The sequence below is a fragment of the Coenobita brevimanus genome, chromosome 22 (assembly GCF_032717465.1).
Source record: "Coenobita brevimanus isolate Jiangsu-jjx chromosome 22, ASM3271746v2, whole genome shotgun sequence".
Classification (NCBI taxonomy): domain Eukaryota; kingdom Metazoa; phylum Arthropoda; class Malacostraca; order Decapoda; family Coenobitidae; genus Coenobita; species Coenobita brevimanus.
This window is the reverse complement of record NC_136975.1, coordinates 44,042,269-44,065,915: the sequence shown is the minus strand read 5'-3', so window position 1 is coordinate 44,065,915 and position 23,647 is coordinate 44,042,269. Positions and strand designations below refer to the sequence as shown.

The 23,647-nt window shown below is 44.7% G+C and overlaps 1 protein-coding gene across 1 annotated transcript in view; it reads right to left on the bottom strand.

Moving 5' to 3' along the window:
- The window catches only part of dally (division abnormally delayed protein), a 386,642-nt gene that overhangs the window by 322,928 nt on the left and 40,067 nt on the right, over positions 1-23,647 (bottom strand). Inside the window, exon 2 of the mRNA XM_080266884.1 lies at positions 83-99. Coding sequence (XP_080123010.1) covers positions 83-99 — 17 coding nt within the window. The remainder of the gene's footprint in view (positions 1-82; positions 100-23,647) is intronic.

Genomic DNA, 23,647 nt, shown 5'->3' with positions numbered 1-23,647 from the left:
TCAGAAGCCTCTCCTATCACCATCACCACCATCTCCACTACGATCACCACCACCTCCATCACTACACCACAACCATCATCACCTCCACTACCACCACCACTACGAACACTACCACCATCTCCATCGTCATCACCCACTACCATCATCACCATCTCCACACACCACTAACACCACCACCACCATTTCCACACACCACTAACCACCACCACCACCACCACACATAACACCACATAATAACACCACCATACACACCTCTTCATCCATTCACATATCTACCACACATCAATGTATTTATAACCTTACTAAGTACACACATTACATTCATTAAGCACATTTAGCACAAGGGCGTCTTTCATTACATTCTACCCATTTCCAGACGATTTTATTCAGCTTAGGAAAATCTCTTGGTACTGGAGGGTTAAGTAGGATATATAGTCTTCACCCATTCTTTCACTACATAACGTTTCATATCACCTTAATAAAATCGTCTGGATGCAGCAAGTATAAAATAAATAATAATAATAATAATAATAATAATAATGTCCTGGCCCTGATGGGATTACTCATACGAACAAACTCCCCATCATATCAACATGCATTCCGTCCATCATTCACAGCAATATCATTCGTAAACTAAGCCAGGTATGAACACAAACAAAACTGCACCAATAATACCCTCTACACCAGCACCAACACCACCAAACAACCAACACCACCATCAATACCAGAGCCCCAGACATCAATATCGCAATTTTAACACATCAAAAACAACTGTATCGTATCACAATTCTGTCACCACAACACCACCACATAATACCACACCTAACACCAAATAAATATTACTTTCCACACCAATGCCAGTAAAACACAAACACCATCATGAACACCAGATCTCCAGACATCAATATCAAAGATCTATCAATTTTAACACCACCGGAACACTGCATAACACCTTCCTTATCACTATTACACATTACTCTATTATAACATTTATTGTCACACCAGCACACCAGAAAATCATCAACACCACACACACACACAACGCACACACACACACACACACACGTACACACACACGCACACGCACACACACACACACACACACACACACACACAGGGCAGAATGAAAAAGTATTACAAAACTTAATTAATGCGCATACGAATTGAAATTTGTCACGAGCAGCAAAATGGAGCCCCTCCCCCCAAAAAAAAAAATAAAAAATAAAAAATAAATAAAAGACAACTCGAATATCTGCCACCAAATTTCATGGCTGATTTCATGCATTTTTTTTTTTTTTTTTTTTTTGGGGGGGGCGTGAAAAATTCTTCCTCCCCTTGTCCCTTCTTCTCTCTAAGTTATCTCCCCCCCCCACTCTCCTTTCCTCCTCCTACTTTCTTCTCTTTCCTCCCATCCTTTTCCTGTCCATCCTTTTCCTTCCCTTTGCCCCTCCTCTTCTCTCCTACTCCAACCTTTCTTCTCCCTCTCCCTTCACCGTCTTTCCCTTCTCCCTATCCCTCCTTCCTTCTCCCCATCTTCCCCTTCTCTCCTCCTCATCCCTCTCGGACTTTCCCTTTCTCCCTTCCAATTCCTCCCCCACTTTCTTTTTTCATATTGTCTCTCATCTCCTCTTCCCCCTCCTCTTCGCTCCCTCCTCCCCATCCTTTCCCCTCTCCCTTCCCATTCCTGCATCTCTTACTCTCATTCCCCGCTTCATCTCATCCTCTACTGTTTCATTTTTTCTCTCCTTCCCCTCACCTCCTTTACCATCTCCCCTCTCTCTCCTCTTCCCTATCTCTACCCACGCTCTCTCTTTCACTCTTTCCTCTTCCCCTCCTCACATACCCCTCCTCCACTCCCCTCAATCCTTCCCATCCTATCCCATCCCACTCCTCCCCTTCCACATCTTCCCTCCCTCCCCTCCTCTTCCTCTCCCCTCCACTTCCTCCATCTCCCACCTCTCCCTACCCTTGTGCCTCATTCTCCTCCTCCCAGTCTTCCCCTCCTTCTCTCTCCCCCTCCCTCTTTTACCTCGGCGCGACTTATAACTTGGCTAAGCATATCATTTTTCACGGCCAAAAAATATAATAAAAATATTTCACAACAACCCGAAAGTTTTGATTAAACACGAGTAAGGGAGGGGAGGGGAGGGGAGGGGAGGGAAGGCGTGGATGGGGAGGGGAGGGAGGAGAAGGGAAGGCGTGGATGGGGAGGGGAGGGGAGGAGAACGGAAGGCGTGGATGGGGAGGGGAGGGCCAGAGGAGAGAAAAGGGAGTGGACAAAGTGTGGGAGGGAGATGGAAGGGAAGGGGAGGAGGCGAAGAATGTAAAGGGAGGGGGAGAGCAGCGTACATGGAGGGAGGGTGATGGGGGAAGGAGGGGAGATGACAGGTAAGGGGAGCAGGAGTGAAGGAGGGGAGGGATGATGATGGGGGGAGATTGGATTTTTTTTTTTAATGCAAACAAAAAAACCCAAATCTGAGAGGCCGCAAAACTTGTCCTTCCAAAGAAAATTAAACAAACCAAAAGAAAAAACAGAAAGATAGAAAGAAAAGAAATACAAAGACAGAAAGAAAGATAGAAAGAAAGAAGAAAGAAAAACCAAATTCAATATCCGCTCACTTCAAGATACCTGGATACACCATATTTCAAAGAGGAGGTCATAGGCAGAGGGAAAGACAGACGGAGGAAGACAGTTTCAGAGTTGACCTGTTGCAGACATTAAATAGTAGAGTTGGACAGAAGGAGGGTGAAAGAGGGAGAGAAAGAGGGAGAGAAGTGAAAGGGAGATGGAGAAAAGGAAGGGAGGGGAGAGGGGAGAGAAGTAACAAGCAAATGGAGGGATGCGGAAGATTTGTGCGTGGGAGGGGGAGTGGAATCGATAAGAGGGGAGGGAAGGAACTGGAAAAGAACTGAAAGAGAGAATGGGGGGAGGGGGGGATGAAGGAAGAACACTGAAGGGGAGAAGGAACAGAGGATGGAGGAGAGGAAAAAAGGGGGGAAAGAGGGGAAAGGGAAGCAGATTGAGGGGAAGAGACAACATGCTAAAAGGGAAGAACTGTTGGTAGTGGAAATAAAAATGATACGAAGGAGGGAAGATTTGAGAGGAAAGGGGAAAGAGAAAAACTGAGAGAAAGATGAAGAGATAGAAGAAGGGAAGAGGAAGAGAGATGAAGAGACAGAAGAATGGGAGAGGAAGCCAGATGATGAGACAGAAGAAGGAGGAGAGGACGAGACATGAGGAAAAAGAAGGGGAGAAGAAGCGAGATGAGGCAGAGGATGGGAGGGGAAGAGAGAAGAGGATGAAGAGGAAGGGGAAAGGAAGAGAGATGGGGAGACAGAAGAAAGAGAAGGGAAGAGACAAGGATGGGTAAGGGAAGGGAAGGAGAGAGAGGGAAGGGAAAGAGAGAAAAGTGAAAGTGGCAAGAGAAGGTGAAATCGATAAGAGGGGAAGACAGGAAATGGAGGAGGAATAAAAGAGAAAGAGAAAAGAGGGGAACGGGAGCGAGGGGAATAGAGAAAACTGTAAAAGGATAGGACTGTACTCGTGGGGTAGAGGAAATAAAAGAGTGAAGTGATGGAGGATTTGAGGGTGTGGTGAGGCAGGGAGGGGTGAGGGGAAGAGGTGGGGAGAGGAGTAGATGCGGTGAGGGAAGAGGAGGGGAGGGGAGGAGGTGCAGTGAGGGGAGAGGGGGGATGGGAAAGCGAACCAAACGAGGGAACGGAAAAGTAAGGGGATAGAAGGATGTAAAGGGAAAAAAGGGAGGAAAGGGATCAAGAGAAGTGGAAAAAGAAAGGAGAGGATGGAAAAATCAGGAAGGGGAGAGTGGTAGGGGTGAGGGGGAAAGAGGGGGGGGACAGGGGGATTATCGAGGGGAAATGAGGGGAGGGAGAGGAAGGATTATGGAGGGGAAATGGGAGGGGAATCAATGAGAGGGGAGGGAAGATGAATGAAACAGGGAACACACACACACACACACACACACACACACACACACACACACACACACACACACACACACACACACACACACACACACGAAAAGGATAAAAATGTCGGTAGTGGAAATAAAAGTGAAGTGAAGGAGAAAGGTTTTGAAAGAGTGGTGGAGGGAGAGAGGAGAAAGAGGAATAGGTGCGGGGGAGGAGGAGGAGGAGGTACAGGGAGGGAGAAAAGAGGAAATGGGAGGGATATAAAAGGGGAACCTGAGGGGAAGAGGGGGAAGGGAGAGGTGAGGGGACGGAGGAGAAGGGGAAAACTGTGAGGAAAGGGAGAAAAGGGGAAAGGAAGAGAGAAAGAAAAGGAGAGATACAGAAATTATGCAAAGAGAAGGACAACGAGAAAGAGAATGGAAAAGGGGAGTAAGAATGAGAGATGAATGACGGGAGGGTAGGGGACTAGGGAAGATGAAAGGAGGGAAGGGGAAAAGTAAGAGGAAGGGAGGAAAAGGAAGAAGTGAGGGAAGAGGAGTGAAGGAAAAATGGGGAAGAGGTTGCTGAAACGCGAGGTAGGGAAGTGATAATGGAGAAGGGAGAGAGAAAAATTTGAACGAAGATAAAGGATAAGAGAGAGAGAGAGAGAGAGAGAGAGAATGTGGAGGCTGTAATTTGAAGGGAGGGAGAAATAGAGAAAGAAGAAAGAAGGGAAAAAGAGAAGGCGGAGAGAGATCGATAGGAGAGGAAGGAAGATAGGAAATGGAGATAAATTAGAGAGAGAGAGGGGGGGGGGAAGAATGGATAGTCGAATAGAGAGGAATAGGAAAAGAAAAGAAAAAAAAAAGAGGCCAAGATATGGAGAAGGAGAGGAAGAGAGAAGGAGGGAAGAATTGAGTGGAGGAGGGAGGGAGGGATGAAGGAAGAGGAAAGGGAGAGGAGGGAAGGAAAGAGAGGAAAGAGGGACGGGACGAAGGGGAAAAAGGGTGAGAAGGGCAGAAGAGAGAGAAAGATGGTAAAGAAAGAAGGGGGGGAGAAAGGAAGGGAGGAGGAAAGAGGAGAGAGAGGGAATGGAAAAGGGAGGAATAAAAGAGGAGAGGGGGAAGGGGGCAAAGGGATAGAATGGAGAGAGAGAGAGAGAGAGAGAGAGAGAGAGAGAGAGAGAGAGAGAGAGAGAGTCATTCGGGAGGGTGACTATGACAAAACCTTAGTGTGACGGAAATAGTAACAGTTAGAAGCAAGAAGTGGAAAGGCGAAAAATGTTGACTTATTCTGGTGAGGCTTTAGGATTTACTGGAGGAGGAGGAGGAGGAGGAGGAGGAGGAGAAGGAGGAGGAGGAGGAGGAGGAGGAGGAGGAAGAGGAGGAGGAGGAAGAGGAGGAGGAGAAGGAGGAGGAGGAGGAGGAATATAAAAAGAAGAGAAAGAGGAGGAGGATAGGAGAGGTGGACAGGAAAATGAAGACGTGGAAGAGACAGAGAGAACGGAGAAGGAAGAAAGAAGACAGAAGAGGAAGAGGACCTCGAGATGGAAGAGGAGAAAGAGGAAATGATAGAAGTGTAGGCATAGAAGGAAGAGAGGATGGAGGAAGAGAGAGGAGACGGAAAAGGAGGGCAAAGAGGAGGCGGAAGAAGAGAAAGATGAAGTACAAGAGAAACAGAGGCGTAACTGAAAGGATTTGAAAAAGAAGGAAGACGACGAGGAGGGAGAAAGAGAAAAGATGCAGAAGATGAAAGAGGATGAGGAAGATGAAGAGGAGGTGGAAAGGGAAGAAAAAAAAGATGGCGGAAAAGAAAGAAGAAGAGCAGGAACAAATGGGAGGGGAAGAGGAGACGGAAGAGAAACATAAAAAGCAGGCGGAGGAGGAAGTTGAAAGAGGAAAGGAAGGAAGCGTAAAAGAAAGAAGGCGGAAGAGGAAGTGAAAGAGGAGGGAAAAGTGGAAGAGAACGGAGGGGAAAGAGGAAAAGAGGAGGCGGAAGAGGAAGATGACAGAAAAAAGAAAAAAGAGAAAGAGGAAGGAAAAGAGGAAGAGAAAGAGGAAGGAAAAAGAGGAAGAGAAAAAAGGGAAGAGAAAAAAGAAAGGGGAAGAGAAAACAATAAGAGAGAGACGGAGGAAAAGAGGAAGAGAAAGAGGAAGGAAAAAGAGGAAGAGAAAGAGGAAGGAAAAAGAGGAAGAGAAAGAGGAAGGAAAAAGAGGAAGAGAAAGAGGAAGGAAAAAGAGGAAGAGAAAAATGAAGAAATGGGAAGAGAACAAAGAAAAAAGGGGAAGGGAAAATAATAAGAAAAAGAGTGCCAGGAAAGCAAAGACTGTCGGAAATAAGACACAATCAGCAGGGCCCCCTCTTTCCCCCTTCCCCCCATCAGCTCACTATTGTCACGGGATTATTACACTAGCTCAGGTATTGATTCACCTCACCTCACCTCACTGCTGTTCCTCCTCTCACTTCCTCTTTCATTTCTGTTCTTATCTCACTTCACTTCACCCCAGTTATTTCCTTGATTTATCTTCCCTATAATTCATCTCAATCTTCACCTCACCTCACCTACCCTGACCTCCTCTCACCTCACCTCAACTCAAAACATTTCCTCCGCCCACTTCTGTTCTTGTCTTATGCCTCACTTCATTTCAATCTTCATTTTACCTCATCTCACTCGCACCTCCCTACCTCGTTTCGTCTTGATTCACTTCACTCATTACCTCATCTATCCTCACTTCACTTTACATCACTCCTCATCTCATTTCACTTTTTGTCTCAACTCTTTCATTTTTATGCCTTACATCTCATCTTTCCTTCCATTTTGTCATCTTCATTTATAATGGTCCCCTGTATCACCTCACCTCCCCTCTGCTTATCTTACCTCACCTGACACCTCACAATTCCTTCATTACCTCTCCTTCAACACATACTTCACCTCTAATATAATCACTTCACCTCACATCCCCTCGCATTGTGACACCTCACACCTCATTTCTCAACTGACACTTCACACTTCATTCATTACACCAACTTCATAATTACAATATTCCTCATTTCTAATACAATCACCTCCTCTTACCTCACTTCTCAACTGACATATTTCAATCATTATACCTTATCTCACTCATTACCTCAACATCGAAAACGCTCCTCACATCCCTTCCTTCTGTATTCCCTTACCTCTTACTGTCCTACCTCACATCATCCCTCATCTCTCCTTTCCCCTTCTCTTACCCTTCACCTGTCCTTTCCCCTTTCCTCCTCTCTCCCCTCGTCTAACTTTACCCCTTTAACCTTCCCTTCTCTCTCCCTGAACTCCCCTCTCTCCTCCACTCACATCTCCCTTTGTCTTCTCTCACCTCTCCTCACCCCTCAACCCTCTGTCCTCACCTTCCCCTCGTCACCCAACATCTTCCCCCCTCCTCACCCCACACCTTCCCCTCTCCTCACCCCTCACTTTGTCGCTTCCCCTCTCCTCACCCCTCACTTTGTCCTCACCTTCCCCTCCCTGCACCCCACGACATCCCAATCGGGCCATGGTCACCTATCGATCCACACCCCTCACCCCTTTTACCTCACCCCGGGTTTAACACCTCACTCAATACTCACACCTCTTCACACACCACCTCCCACACAACACACCATACACCTCTCAAGCTTCATATCTCACACCTCATTCCTTACATCTCACCTCTTTCACCTCATCCTGGATTTTCCACCTCAGTCTATAATACTTCCTCAATCTTTACCCCTCTCACACTATACCTCACACCTCTAACACCATACCTCTTACACCTCACGACTCACTATTCTCACCCCTTCGGTTTACCACACGTCTTCTCAAACCTGCCCTTTAACTTCGCCCCGTTTGCTTATAGCCTTTTACTAGTCACAGCCACACGCACACCTACTTCTCCATGAACCTTTACTGCTCCTCACTCACCTTTCACCTTATTCACCTTTCTACACTTAATTAACCTCTCGATACTCACCTGCTCACCTCTCACCCACCACCCCCACACCCACAACCCTATCCCCCCACACACACACCTCACACACTCTATCAATCTCCACACTAACACTAGTAACATTCATCCACACCACCCTACCCATGCTACTACACAGAACACCACACCTATCGTTCCATATACACACGAACAGAACACCACCACACCGGCACACTACTTGAATCCTCTCTCACCCACACAACCACCACTGCATGTATTACACTCGCCTCAGCAAAAATAACACAACATGACTCACATTCACCCACACCCACACCTCCTCCACACTTACTCTACATCTTCTAACACCCATACACACACCATCGCTCACTCTTCCACGCTCACCTCCCACACCACGCCATAAGACCCTTGCCATCCGCCCTACTCCACAGAAAGTCAATGGATTTCTACTCGTACATTACCCGCAAGCTTTTATACCCTCACGCTCTCATATCCACACCGACATCCACCCACTCCATCCTACCTCACATAATACCATACTCATCAATTCACACACACACACACACACACACACACACACAAACAAACAAACACTCTACCACACCGCACCTAACACCACATCCCCATCCATTCCCACCCACTTCACAATACCCATCACTAACCCCCCACCCTCACCCATTCACCCACAATCTCCCTCACCCCGCACCCACTGCATCATACCACACACATTACCACATCTACAGGCACACCCACCCACCCACGCTCTCCCCCACCCATTCCCACCCACTCCACCCTACCACACACAGCACCACATCCATCATTGCACACCCACAAGCAAATTACTCAGTGCCATGCCATTTTAATCACGTAATGGCATGACCGATAATCAACTTGAGTGTGATGACCCGCTAGACAAAACTGTGGTGATGAATGGTGGTGGTGATGAGCTGATGAGGGAAAATTTGGTGGTGATGCATGATGATGATGATGAACTGTGGTGGTGGTGGTGGTGGTGGTGGTGAATGGCTGTGATGAATGGCCGCTGTGATAATAAACTCAAGTAATGAACTGTGAGGATAAACTATGATGGTGATGAAAGGTGTTGACGAATGGTGATGATGAATGGTGATGAGGGCAAACTGTGATAAACTGTACTCACGATTCTGCAGTCATCACAAGCTGCAGTGTGGTGATGAACGTGATGATGATGCACTGCACTAATGGGTTATACTGAAGTGTAATGACGAGCTAAATTAGTGATGACAGGTAGTATCTAACGGTGATGAAAAATTGTGATAAAAAAAAGTTGCGTTTCTACGGTGATAATGAACAGTAATGAGGATGATTTTTTGTGGTGATGACTGGTGGTGATGATGAGTGATGCTCGTACTGAAAGGGTTAAAAGGAACACAACTTAGCACATGGGAGGACACACTACCTCTCTCCAGCGTAAATATTCCAACCCAGGCTCAGTGCGGGTCAGAGAGCGAACCCGGAAGCCACTGAACCGCCGTGGATCTAAGGGAATCGAACCTGACCTCACTGAAAGAAATCCTCTGGTGGTGGTAGGAGGGATTTATGACGTCATCAGGGTCAAGGGGTTAACTATATACGTATTGAATGCTTAATCTATTATCACCATCATCATCGTCATCATCATCACCACTACTATTATCATCACCATCATCATCAGCATTACCACCACCACCACCATCATCATCATCATCGCCATCATTATCACCAACAATTTTATTCAGTAACTTATGCCTTGTTTGTGTAATTAGTGAGTTTGTGCTGTAGTTAATTAGAGTATGTGCTGCTTAATTGCCAGTTGCACCCTAATTATGCTTACTGAACTACCCTGCTGTTTGGATGGTTAGTGGAGTTAGCATTTTGTTGTGGTGTTCTCTCTCTCTCTCTCTGGTATTAATGAGTGTTTGTTTTATGTTCGTGTGTTTTATTTTGTTTATTTTTCTTTTTCTGTTTATGCTTTTATTATCTCCTTGAGTTAGTAAAATTTTCCTTTTATCAATATATATTTTTTCGTAAGTTTGTTCTGATACTGCATACATTTTCGTGTGTGTGTGTGTGTGTGTGTGTGTGTGTGTGTGTGTGTGTGTGTGTGTGTGTGTGTGTGTGTGTGTGTGTGTGTGTGTGTGTGTTTTATGGACGATGTGGTGCATCTTTCGTCTCTTTGCGTCACTCATCTCTATCTTTATCTGTCCATCTATCGACTCAGACAATATATCTATGTATACTATATATGTTAATTTACTTTTTTTTTTTTTTTTTTTTTTTTTTATGTGACCGACTCTGGGCATAGGCTTCACAGCCTGCTTTCAAGGCCCAGTAGTCCTCCTACGTACCGCACACCTCTACATGTCACCACTTCGTATCTAAAACCCACCGTCCATATTGAATACATGCTAGGGCTGTCTCATACAGGACTGGTGTATTGGTATTAGCGGGGGTATTTTTACGACATGTCGGCGGGCCTTCTGGTAGATCAGTAAAGCCTGATTTTATGAAATTCAAATCCATTAAACTGTTCCCTGCCTCAGCGGGATTTGAACCCGGGTCCGTCAGGACTGCAGGCCAACTCTCTACCGATTGAGCCACCGCCTCCCCCTATTTATTCATATACTGATGTACTGAAGCAATTACTCATTTCGTCTGCGTTTAAATTTATCTTTCTATTTATCTATTTTTACTTATTTATCTATCTACCTATGCCTAGCTCTGCTCAATGCCAGATATCCTCCTCTCCTCAGCTATCCTTGATGAGTAAACTGCTTTAAAAAGTATGTGACGGCTTGAGAGGAGAGGAGAGGACAGGACAGGAGATGACAGCAGAGAGAAGAGGAGAGGAGAGGAGAGGAGGGGCGAGAAGAGAAGAGATGAGATGACGGAAGAGGAGAGGAGAGGAGAGGAGAGGACAGGAGAGAAGAGAAGAGAAGAGAAGAGAAGAGGAGAGGAGAGGAGAGGAGAAGAGAGGAGGACAGGAGAGAAGAGGAGAGGAGAGGAGAGAAGACACGGAAAAGGCAAAAGAGAAGAGGTGGAATAGAGGAGAGAGAGAGAAAGAGAGAGAGAGGTCAAGTCAAGAGGGGAGTAAATGGATTGGAAGCGACGAGGAGGTGAAGCAACACAAAGAAAAAGAGAAAGAAAGGTGAGGGGAGACCAAGGAAAACTAACCAGTATCAATAAAAGACAGACAGAAGACAACAACACAAGATAAAAGATGGATAGATATTTTACGGGACCATTTTTATTTATGTCTATTTTCAACTTACATTTTTCTGAGCATAAAAATTTAATTTGCCTTATTTCAGAAGTAAAAATTTGTTAGAAAAATAATAATGTCTTCACCCCTATATAAAAAAAAAAAATAGTATGTATATTATGCTTTATTCCTTCTCTTCTGACGATTTTATTTAGCTTAGAGGAGAGTTTATTATTATTATTATTATTTTGATGGACGGGTCATATACAGCCTTCATTAACCCCTTCACTACTAGGAGACTCGCCTAGATTTCAAAAAATTGCGTGGCAGCAGAAAGAATCAACTAAACAGCGACAGCAAACAGTGAAGCGGTAAACGAGAAAAAAGAAAGAAAGAGAGAGAGAAAGAAAGGAGAAAAGGCTGAAGATGATGGTGAGGGAAAGGAAAGATAAGAGGCGAACAAAAAAGATTTAAAGAAAAGAAAAAAAAAAGGAAAATTAAGGCTGAATGCAATACTAACTATACTCAGTTTTTTTTTTTTTTTATCGAGGCGAAGATGCACTTGACAGATTGGTGATGATTGGCTGAATGCAACGTTACTTCATAATCTCTTTATTATTAATTAACAACATATATCTGAGGGATAAATTTGGGTTAGTAAATGTTATTCGGACATGTTGCATTCAGCCAATCGTCACCAACCTACCAAGTGCATCTTCGCCTCAATAAAAAAAAACTGAGTATAGTGCTAAAAAAAAAAAAGGAAAATACAAAAAGTTGAAGACTATCTATTTGAAGACTATCTATCACGCTTTAGCTGTGTCTATCTATCTATCTACTGCTCCACGTCTCATCCTGTATGGGGTGGCTTCGACATAATACCCCCAGGCGCTTCCCTCCCTATTCAGTAACGACTTCCTCTTTTCACGACACATCACCCTCCGTTACATACTCCCTTACCTTACCCACACACCTCCCTCCCCTCCCTGGCGCCACCCTGCTCCTCTCAGTCCCTTAGCACCTCTTCCTAAGCGAGTTATTTTGTTTATTATATGTAGCTGGCCTCCCCTGCGTTACATAAATCCTTCCAATATCGTCATTCTCTGTATCAATAACGTACAAAAGAGTATTAACCAGCCATGTCCAAAAATAAATAGCTAAGGCAAAGGTGTTACGGAGCTTCCATTATCAACGAGGATACGGGTCTTGGTCAATACATCTCCCTTATCACTCCCAAGAAATAGATATATACCTCAGTGATAATTTTCCCTATTCTACGAGACTTTCAAGATGTCGTAAACCATCTTCCTTAGCGATTTATACTGCACCTTACACCTCAGCATTATCTAGTACGTTACTGATGCAAACTATGTCGACATTTTAACCACAATGAATATCTAAATTTAATATGTAAAATAATTCGCCACGGAAAAAGTGTTAAGATGCCTTCCATGCCATCTCCCCACAATAACATTCCTCCACTCATACCATCCACTCCTCCAGCTTTCCCCTCGCCTTTTATTTTTTTTTCCACTGCTGAATATCTCCTCTGCATCTCTCCCTCCACTCTCTCTCTCTCTCTCTTTTCCTCCCCTCGCTCTGACCTTTCCCAAATCTGATATCATAACTTCCTTTCGCTTACCACATACAGCACCTGGCCTTTGGTTCCTTCTTCCTTGCATTAAAAAGAAAATGGGTCAAAACTGGTTCTCTCCACGTCCTCTGAACTTACCTGAAAAAAACAGAAAAGGGAAAATTTAGAAACACATTCTGTAAAGTGGACAAAGGAATAAATCAGTTTCCCATATTCACAGAAAATTATAATAACAGAGAGAGAGAGAGAGAGAGAGAGAGAGAGAATGATCACAAGTATTATCTGTTTGTTACTCGACGTTGCACAGGGAGAGCCTCGACACAGGGACCTCCACTGGCTTCAATCCCTATTCAGTAACGACCTCTCCTTCCACGATACACCACACTTCCTTACACACTCTTGCACATTATCTTTCAGCTCCGTCTCCCTCCCTCTTCACTTACGACCCCTTTTCTCACCATATACCAAACTTTCTTGCACACTCTTCCACTTAATCTCTCAACCTCGCTTCTCTCCCTACTCAGTAACGACCCACGATATACCAAACTTCCTTACATACTCTTGCACCTTATTTCAAAACGTTATTTCTCTCCCTACTCAGTAACAACCCCCTCCCCACGATACATTACCTCCTTTACAAACTCTCGCAGTTAATCTCTCCACCAAGGAAACGAAGATGAAAGAGACGGAATGGAAGAACGAGGACAAATAGGAGTGAAAGAAATTGGAGGAAGACGAGAATAACAGAGAATGGAAGACGACGACATCAGGTGAGAGAAGAGGAAAGAAAGACGACATACAAAAGAAGGGAGAAGAAAGGAAGAAAAAGGAGTAAGGAGATGAAGACGAGAATAAGAGAGGGAACTGAACAAGAGGAACATATATGACGAAGAGAATTAGAGACGATGGAAGAGGCGAAGAAAAAAAAAAAAAGAGAGAAAACAATATATAATAAAATAACAGAGGATGGAACAGCGAAACAGCACGAGAATGTGAAAAAAAAAAAAAAAGAGAATCAGAGGAAAAGTAAATAAAATGAAACAAGAATAAAACGGAGGGGAAAAGGAAGAACATGTGACTACAAGATAAAAGATAAGAGAAAAAGAAGGGAGGGAGCAAATATAAAGAGTGGCATAGAAAAAGAGGACAGATAAATCATGTGGAGTGTAGCTGACCCACTTCTCTCTTTTCTCTCTCCTCCTCTCTTTTTCGTCACTTCCCTCTTTCCCTGCTTTCCTCAACTTCTTTACTTTTATTCTCCTTCCTCTCACTCTCTTTCTCCCTACTTTTCTTCATTTCACTGTTTCATACATTCTTCATTTCTCTTTCTTTCTCCTCTCTCTACATTTTCACTTCCCTCTCTTTCCACTCTTCTTCCTCTTCCCTCCTCTCAGCACTTCTTTTTCACTTCTCTCTCCTCATCTCCTTCATCTTCAGTTCCCTCTTATCTTTCCATATCATTCCCCTCCTCTTTCCTTTTCACCTTTCTCTTGTCTTCTCCTCTTCCATCATTTATCTCACTCCTCTCCTCTCTCTTCCTCTCCTCTCCTCTTTCTTCCTCTCCTCTCCTCTTTCTTCCTCTCCTCTCCTCTTTCTTCCTCTCCTCTCCTCTCTTCTCGTCAAGTGCCTTCATTCAGGTTCTCAAGTTCTCTTTTCCTGGTCATTTTCCTCTTTTCCCCTTTACTGATCTTATCCCCCCCCTTCTCTCTCTCTCTCTCTCTCTCTCTCTCTCTCTCTCTCGTATCCCCTCCCTTCCCCCTCCCCCCCCCTCCGTGACCTGGGCCAAGCCTCCAGGGATCAGGTCAGTAGGTCACAGGTGAGGGCGCTTTAAAAATGGACGGCATTAAATCCATAAACAAAGAGGGATTTAAATACCAAGGGGACTGGGGGACATTTAACCTTTGTAAACACACTTAACCTCTGCCCTATGATGACGGGTGTGGGCTGAGGCGCCTTCTCGTGGTGGCACTGATTTAACAAGATAGCTTCAGGAACACCGGGGTTAGCCAAACACAACAACAACAACAACAACAAGTCCCTCAGCTCTCACCCCGTCCGCTTAAAGGAGGAATGTGCACTGCAAGAGAAGGGCAACTTCAGCCTGCAGCCCACCGAGTTTAGGTTCATCTGAGCATGGGATTACAACAATTACAACAAAAACTACTACCACCACCACCACTACTACTACTACTACCACCACCACCACCGCTACTACTACTACTACTACCACCACCACCACCACCACTACTACTACCACCACCACCACTACTACTACTACTACTACTACTACTTTGACGTATTTTCTTCTATTATTCTTGCTACCTCCAGATAACACAACGATCATGTCGCAAATGTGAGGCAGACGCAACGGAACACTAACCCAACATCGGCCCCTGACTGTACCTGCCTTGTTTCAATACAGACGGTACGGTATTAGCACCAAAACAGTAACATGTGAAGGCCTGTACTAATTGCTGGGCTTCAGGGAACGGGCCATCTAGTTTATGCTCTGAATTCGATACGTAAAAATAAAAATGAAAGAGATAGCTGATTTTATAATGGTTGGCTGCGATATATTTATTTATGAGGGTGTTGTTAGTGGGGGTAACTTTTTCATTTCATTAATATACAGTGGTCGTTACGAATTAATTGGGCCTCTGTGTGTGTGTGTGTGTGTGTGTGTGTGTGTGTGTGTGTGTGTGTGTAAAAGTATGCTTATGTCAGTGTGTGTGCGCTTAAAGTCGTGTAGGTATAAGTCTGACCCTGAAGGCGTAAAGTTTGTGTGTGTGTGTGTGTGTGTGTGTGTGTGTGTGTGTGTGTGTGTAAGACTAGTTCCACGGTCACAAGTTCATGTAAACCATCACACAGTGTATATTTGCCTTGTTTAGAGAGTGGGTAGGAGCGCCAACCATCCATTCACCTGACGTAGTGCTACCGTTATGTGACTATACAGAGTGACAAGGGAACTGGTTTCTTGTAGCCCAGGAAACCAATTACTGCGTTGGGTGGTAACCATATAACCAGTATAGCTATCGCCTCCCGGTGGTCAAGTGGGTTAAGTCGCCTAAAACCGATGATTAAATAAGGTTTCTATCCGAGGAGTGGTTGGAAATTATTGATTGTATAATGACACTCAGGGACGTGCGACTGATCACATTCACCTTATATGCCAGGAGTATGTAGCCTAACCCTGGACCCCTACGATCCTCTTGAGTCGATAAAGGACTGGATGATAGACAGCCAAATATATACAGCTTATGTTTTTATGTGCTTGTGTGTGTGTGTGTGTGTGTGTGTGTGTGTGTGTGTGTGTGTGTGTGTGTGTGTGTGTGTGTGTGTGAGAATATTACCATGTAGACTATTTGTTTTTGCTGATAGGTCAGTGACTGTGCATGTAATTTTACTCCTTTGTTTATGTATGTGTGTGGGTGACTGGGCGTGAGAGAAAAATGTGAGTGTACATGTGTGCGAGTGTGAAACGGTGGGCGTTAGCGTCAAGTATGCGTCATGAGTGCTTGTATGTATGTGTATGGTATATGCATCAGTAACTGTGTGTCTCCGTGACTGACTCTAGGTATGTTTACAAGTGTGTGCTGTTGAAGTTCAGCCCCGATCATGCCTGGCCCAGCAGACCCGTCCGCCTCAGGTGAGTTACTGACCCTAGGGAGTCGTTGCTGGAAGGGAGCCTACCCGTGGTGGCGCTGTGCACCCCTGGAGCGGAGGAACGGCTACGGCTTCGGCCTGGGAGCAAAACCACCCCAACCTTCCCTAAGTCCAGCCAGGACGACCCATCCCCCCGTCAGCCTTGCGCTGTCTCCTGCCTCCCGCCAGTGTGTGTAATTGTGCATATATATTTGTTCGTGTACGTGTGATTGTGTTTGTATGTTATGTGACTACTGTACATACATCTGTGTCCACGTCAATAATTCTTTGTGTGTGTGTGTGTGTGTGTGTGTGTGTGTGTGTGTGTGTGTGTGTGTGTGTGTGTGTGTGTGTGTGTGTGTGTGTGTGTGTGTGTGTGTGTGTACGCGACTGAAAGTGAATCTGAATAAATGTAGCCTATAAATCTGTATGTGTAACTGTGTGTGCGTTTTTGTAACTGGATGTTTGTATGCGAAAAATTACCAGTAAATGTGTGTGCCTATGAGTGATTGCGTGTGCGTGTGATTACGTGTGCGTGCGAGTCCAACCATCCACTCAGACTTCGCTAACTATCCCACCACCAATTAGCAGACTCCATTTACCTCTCTCTCTCTCTCTTCCTCCATCCCCTGTCTCCATGTGCTCTCTTCACTCCCTCCATTTCTCCACCCCGTCTCCATTCTCTCTTTTCATCACTCCAGCCTTCATTTCTTCGCCTCTTTTTCTCCCCGGCTCAGTACTTCCTCCTCAGCCTCTCTTTTTCCACACTTTTTGTTTTGCCCCTTCGTATAACCCTATTATATTTCTCCTAATCAGCTTTCCATTCTCTTCTTCCTCTATTTTTTCCCCCTCTAATCCCTTCCCTTCCCCTCCTCTCCTCTTCCTCTTCATTTTTTCCCCTCTCTCCTTCTGTGTCTCATCTTTCTCTTGTTCCATTCACTTCTCTTTCCATCTCTTCCTTTCCTTTTCTTCTACTTCCTTCTCCTGTGTTGTATTCCATCCTTCCATTCTCCTCCTCCTCCTTAACTTCCTCTCTCCCTTTCTTCCCTTCTCCATTTCCATCCTTCATCATCATCATCGTCTTCCTATATTTCTTATTTCCCTCATTTCCTTCTACATTTCTTCCTCTTTTTCTATTTTCTGTTTTGTTTTGCCCTCCTCTTCTCTTTCCAAAATTCCCAGTCTATACTTCTCTTACTCCTTCCTTCCTTTCTGTCCTTCTTCCTGTTAATACTACCCTATTTTTCTCTCTTTTCGTCTCTCTCTCTCTCTCCTTCGTTTTACCTCCCTGCTTTCATCCGTCTATCATAATTTGCTTCCCTCTCTCCTGTTACCTCTCCTCTCCTCTTCCATTCCTCCCTCCTCTTCCCTCTCCTCTTCTTTTCCTTTCATCTCCCTCCTCTTTTCCTTCTATCATATTTTGCCTCCTCTCATTTCCTCTTCTTCTCTTCTGTTCTTCTTCCCTTACCTCTTCTTTCCCTCCTGGTTCATATTTTCCTCCCCTCTCTCCTTCACTTCTTCCCTCCCATTTCATTTCCTCTCACATTATTATTCTTTCCTTTCCGTTCCATTTTCCTCTCTATTCTCTTCCTTCCATTCCGTTTACCTCTCCTACCTTCCATTTTTCTCTCCAAATAGGGTAATTTTCTTTCCTCCATCCTAACCTCCATTTTTCCCCTTCTCCCGCTAATTTATTTCTCCCCGCTTTCCTTCCTTTTCTCCCCACATAATTATTTACCTTCCTCCACTTCTTCCCTCTTTCCCTCATTTTTCCCTCCCTTGTTTTTCTTCCTCCCTCACTCTCTCTCCTTCCTCTTTTTCCCTGCATCCTTTTCCCTTCCTTTCTACTCTCCTTCTCTCCCTCTCCCAATCTCTTCTACCTTCCCCCCTCCCTCTTTTCTTCCATCCTATTCTCCCTCCTCTCCCATTTTCCCTTCCATCATTTAACATTCCCTTTCTCCCTCCCTCACTTTCCTTTTCATAGCGTTCCTTCTAAAAAATTACTCTCACTACTTTCCCCTACACCCGTTTCCTCTCTCTCTCTCTCTCTCCAATCCCTCACCCTCATCTCTAGTCAATACCCCCTCTCCTCTATCTCCCCCTCCCTTTACTCCCTATTATTCCCCTCCATGTCTCTCCTTATTCCCTATTTCTCTCTCTCAAACTCACAAACTTTATCCCTCGGTTAAGAAAAAAAGTCAGATTATAGAGACCAAAAAAATAAATATATAAATAAAAATAGGTCTAGCCCAGTCTACCTCCCGGCTAGTAGTTCAAGGGCAGAAGTGTGACCTAGAGAGAGAGAGAGAGAGAGAGAGAGAGACGGCCCACTCTCCCAGCCAGCACTCTCTCATATCTCACAACTCTCTCTCTCTCTCTCTCTCTCTCTCATCATTGGACGCCACCTAAACTCTTAAACACTTCTGATTATACTTGCCTTTTATCTATTTTTAACACCATCTATTTCAGACACCTTTTCTTTGTTCAGTCTATCCTCCATCTATTGTGCTTACTATTACTACACTCTCTACACACCACACAATACTCTCTATCTACTAATCCTTCTGTGTATGTTCTATCTATCGTTCCTACCAATTACTCTTCTTTTCAATCGACTCTGTTTTCCTATCTATCTATCACTTTATTTACCATCCTCATCTTAATTTATTACCCTCATTACTATAAATACACCGTCCTCATTTCTGTCAATCTCATTTCCATATATTTATTTTTATTTTCATCTTTCCACTTCCCACACTGTCTTAAAAAAATAAACATGACTATATATATATACCTTTGTGTCACTTTTACCTGGTCAAATTTTCACAAACTCACAAGGCAATATTCTCATTTTTTTTCTTTTTCGAATTGTCTCTTTTTTCTCCTTTTTCTTATAACCCCGTGTTTTTTTGTTTTTTTTTTTATTCGCGTTTTTTTATCACCAACTAGATTTTCCTATCAACTAGTTTTTTTTTTTTCTTTTTTTTTGGGGGGGGGCTTGTGTCTCCGTGGTCTCGTTTCTCTAAAGTCAAACACACACACACACACACACACACACACACACACACACACACACACCTATATCTTGACGACACCAACCCCCATTCATACCAGCCACACTTCCACCCACATCTACACCAGCACATAACCAATATCCACACCCACACAACAAATATTCCCTCACACACACACACACACACACACACACACACACACACACACACACACACGCATTCCACCTAGCCCACCTTCACCCATCCTTAAATCTCCACCTTCCCTCTCATGACCTTCACATTCTCTCTCTCTCTCTCTCATCACTCCTCTCTCTACCCGTGTGTGTGTGTGTGTGTGTGTGAGAGAGAGAGAGAGAGAGAGAGAGAGAGAGAGAGAGAGAGGCGGAGGCAGAAGGAGGGGGAAACAGGGAGAGAATGTGGGGAGGAATAAGGCAGGGAGATAGGGAGCATGAAGGATGGAATGAGACGAGGAAGATATGAGGGAGGAAGGGAGAAGGAGACTATGAAAGGAAGTTGAGGGAGAAGACGAGTGAGGAGAAGAGAGAGGGAGGGAGAAGAGGGAAGAGGGAGAGGGAGGGTAATGGAGAAGGATGGAGTGGGAGAGATAGAGGGAGAGGGAAAGGGAGAAGGGAGAGGGAATGGGAGGGTAATGGAGAGTGAGGATGAGGAAATATGATGTAGCAAGAGAGACTGCAAAGAGAAGAGAAGGAGGGTGAGGATGGGCAAGGCAGAAAAGGAATGGGAATTAGAGGGGCGAGGCAAGTAGAGAGACGGATGTACAGAAAGGAAGAGGAAGGAAGGGATGGGAAGGGAAGAGGAAGGGGAGTAGGAGGGGAAAGGGACTGGGAAGGGAGGGGAATGGAGAGGGGACGGGATGGAGAAGGTAAAAGGGAAGGGAAGGGTAGGGAAAGGGGAGAGTAATGAGGAGGTTAAATTAAAAGGGAAGTGGAAAGTAGAGGAAAAGAGAGAAGAAGGGAAGGGAGAGGGAGAGGGAAGGTGATGGGGAGGGTAAACGAAGAGAGGGAAGGGGAAGGGGAAGGAGAGGGGGATAAGGAGAGATAGCTGGGGAGGGGGAGGGGAAGGGGAGGGAGAAGGTGGAGTAGTGTCATACGTCAGGGTGATGGAGGGGGCACTTTGAGTGCTGGAGGTGGGGCGTGAAGCTTCCCCCACCCACCCCTCCCAATCCCCCTCATCCTTCTTTCCCCTTCCCCCTACCTCGTTTCTTCTTCCTCTTCCTGCCCTTCTCCTCTCCTCTCCCTTTCCCCTTCCTCTCTTCCTGCCCTACTCTCTCCCTCTTTGCTCCGCCCCTCGTTCCCAGTCTGCCTCTTACTTCTTCCATGCACCACCCTCTCCCTCCTCTCCTGTCTCGCAATCTTACTCCCTCCCTCCGTCCCACTGCCTGTTTTCTTCCCTCCTCCCCCTCTCTCTCTCTCTTTCCTTCTCATTTTCCCTCTCTTCCTCTTTTTTTCTTGTTCTCTCCCTCCAATTTTCCCTCCCTCCCTCCTCTAATTTTTTCTTCCTCTCATCTTGCCTCTCCCTTTCCCTCCTCTCTCCCACTCTCCCTTCCTCCTCCTCCTTTTTCCCTCCCTCTTCCCTCCTCCCTCCCACTTTCCCTCCCTCCTCCCCGTTTTTCTTTCCATCCCTCCTCTCTCCGTCCCTCCCTCCTCCCCGCCTCACCAGCATTCCAAGACTTCCGTTCCAGAATCTCTTCCTTTCACTTGGTTATCTCCCTTTCTTCCTGCTCTCTTTCTCTCTCTCTCTATCTGCTTACCTTTTTCTTCTCTCTCCTCCAGTTTCCTTCTTATATCATCTCTCTCTCTCTCTGAGTTTATCTTTTTCCCCTTCTCTCTCATCCAGCTCCCCTCTTATAATTATCATCTCTCTCTCTCTCTCTCTCAAATCACTACCTCTTTCCCTATGCATCGTGGCAAACATGAAACTTAATCACACATCAAGCAGCAAGTGTCATCTCCCATTTTAAAGCCACGTATCATTTCTCTTTACCATTCCCAGAGAGAGAGGGAGACGATTTAACCCTTTCACACCGAGTACGTCAACCCCTTCAGTCCGACGATGCCTATTTTATTCTTGGTACCTCCAGACCATTCTTAATTCAACCTAAGAAATGACTCAGGTGGATTTTGAGATTTTGAAGCTTGTATCTAACCCCTCCATTTCGAAAACCCTCCCCCCCCTAGCTGAAAAAAACCCGTCTGGAAATAACAGGTGATCGTAGTGAAGGGGTTAATCTGTTTATTAATTCGTCTGCGTGATAACTGAACGAATAAATGAATAAATAAATGAGGATAAATATAAGAGATGACTAGGGAACTGGATGATCTGGGTGGAGGATGTGACCCCCTCATCTCCTCCTGACCCTTCCACCCACCTCCACCCTCACCCTCATACCATCCATCCTCCTTTTTTTTTCCTCCTCCAGTCTCTACCACCTTCTCTTCCCCTTCTCCGCCTACCCTCCATCCCCTCCACCCTCATCTCCTCCACCAACTTCCACTTTCAACCCATCCACATTTTCCTGTCAATCCATACTCCATTCCCTTCTTTTTTCCCTCCACCTTCCTCCCTCTTCACTTCCTCTTGTTCCTCCAGTTCCTCCGCATTTTTTTCCATCCATCTCCATTGCTTTTTTTTATCTATTTGTATTCGGGAAGGGAAGTTTTTATCTATTTGTATTCGGGTGGGGTTTTTATCTACTTGTATTCGGGTGGGGAGGGGCTTTTATCTATCTGTATTCGGGTGGATCTTTTATCTATCTGTATTCGGGTGGGGCTTTTATCTATTTGTATTCGGGGAGAAGCTTTTATCTATTTGTATTCGGGGAGAAGCTTTTATCTATTTGTACTCGGCGGGGTCTTCTATCTATTTGTCTTCCCCTCTACGCCAGGCATCTGTTTACAGTGAATAAAAAAAAAACACAATGGATACTAAGAAAACTACCAACTCAAGGACAGTGTGTGATAATGACCCCTGTGTGTGTGTGTGTGTGTGTGTGTGTGTGTGAGAGAGAGAGAGAGAGAGAGAGAGAGAGAGAGAGAGAGAGTTAATAATCTTTTGATATGCACGACGCAGTTTTGCTGCACGTGTCGTAACAGCAGCACGTGTTCTGTCGTGCTGCCTGTCACTAAAATTCACCCTTTCTTTTCTTTCTTTTACTCCCCGTTTTCTTTTATACCTTTTATGCCACGAGGAATAAAAACAACAATTAAAAAAAAAAAGAAAAAGAAAAAAAAAGACTCCTTCACACCAATGTATATCTCTCTCTCTCTCTCTCTGCTGACGCTTTTATTCTGCTAAAGTAAAAACTCGTGAAGTATTAGATTACATTTTTTTATATAATTTGCTTCAAGTAGACGATTTTACATATTTTACATTTAACATTTTTTTTTACATATTAAATTTGTATATTTACATTTTACTTTTTTTTCATTATTTATTAATTTGCTTAAACCAGACGATTTGATTCAGCTCAAGGAAGACTGAAGGGAATAACAAAGGACCCCAACAGCAGCGGAGGGGGTGACTGCCTCAATCTTTATTTATTTATTTATTTATATATTTCTCTATTTATTAATTTGTCTGCGTATTTATTTATGTATTTATCTGCTTCTCTATTTATTTATTTATTTATTTATATTGCCCTGGGAGGGGTGTCTTGTAGTGAAAGGGTTAACGATGACCATACCCAACCTCTCCAGTTCAGTCTCTCCTTACTAATAAAGTCTATCGGTAGCAAGAAATAAAGACAGAGGCCGCCATCGTGGTGAAAGGGTCAAAACACTGTATCAATGGGCTTTATACAGGCTTAACCCCTTCACTTCCATGACGCATTTTCCACTTATCTCGCTATCTCCACACTAAATCGCCTGAGAGAAGACGTTACGAATTTCAAGAGGGGGGGTGGTTAGATACAGCCTTCATTAATCCCTTTACTAATACATCGCCTTCCAGATTTAAATAAACGATCGTCTGAAGGCAGTAAAAATAAACTATAAAAACACGAGTGCAGACTTATACAGATGTTTGTCATATCCTGAGTGAATAGGTCATGTGTGTGTGTGTGTGTGTGTGTGTGTGTGTGTGTGTGTGAGAGAGAGAGAGAGAGAGAGAGAGAGAGACGAGTGCAGACTTATACAGATGTTTGTCATATCCTGAGTGAATGTCATGTGTGTGTGTGTGTGTGTGTGTGTGTGTGTGTGTGTGTGTGTGTGTGTGTGTGTGTGTGTGTGTGTGTGTGTGTGTGTGTGTGTGTGTGTGTGTGTGTGTGTGTGTGTGTGTGTGACGAGTG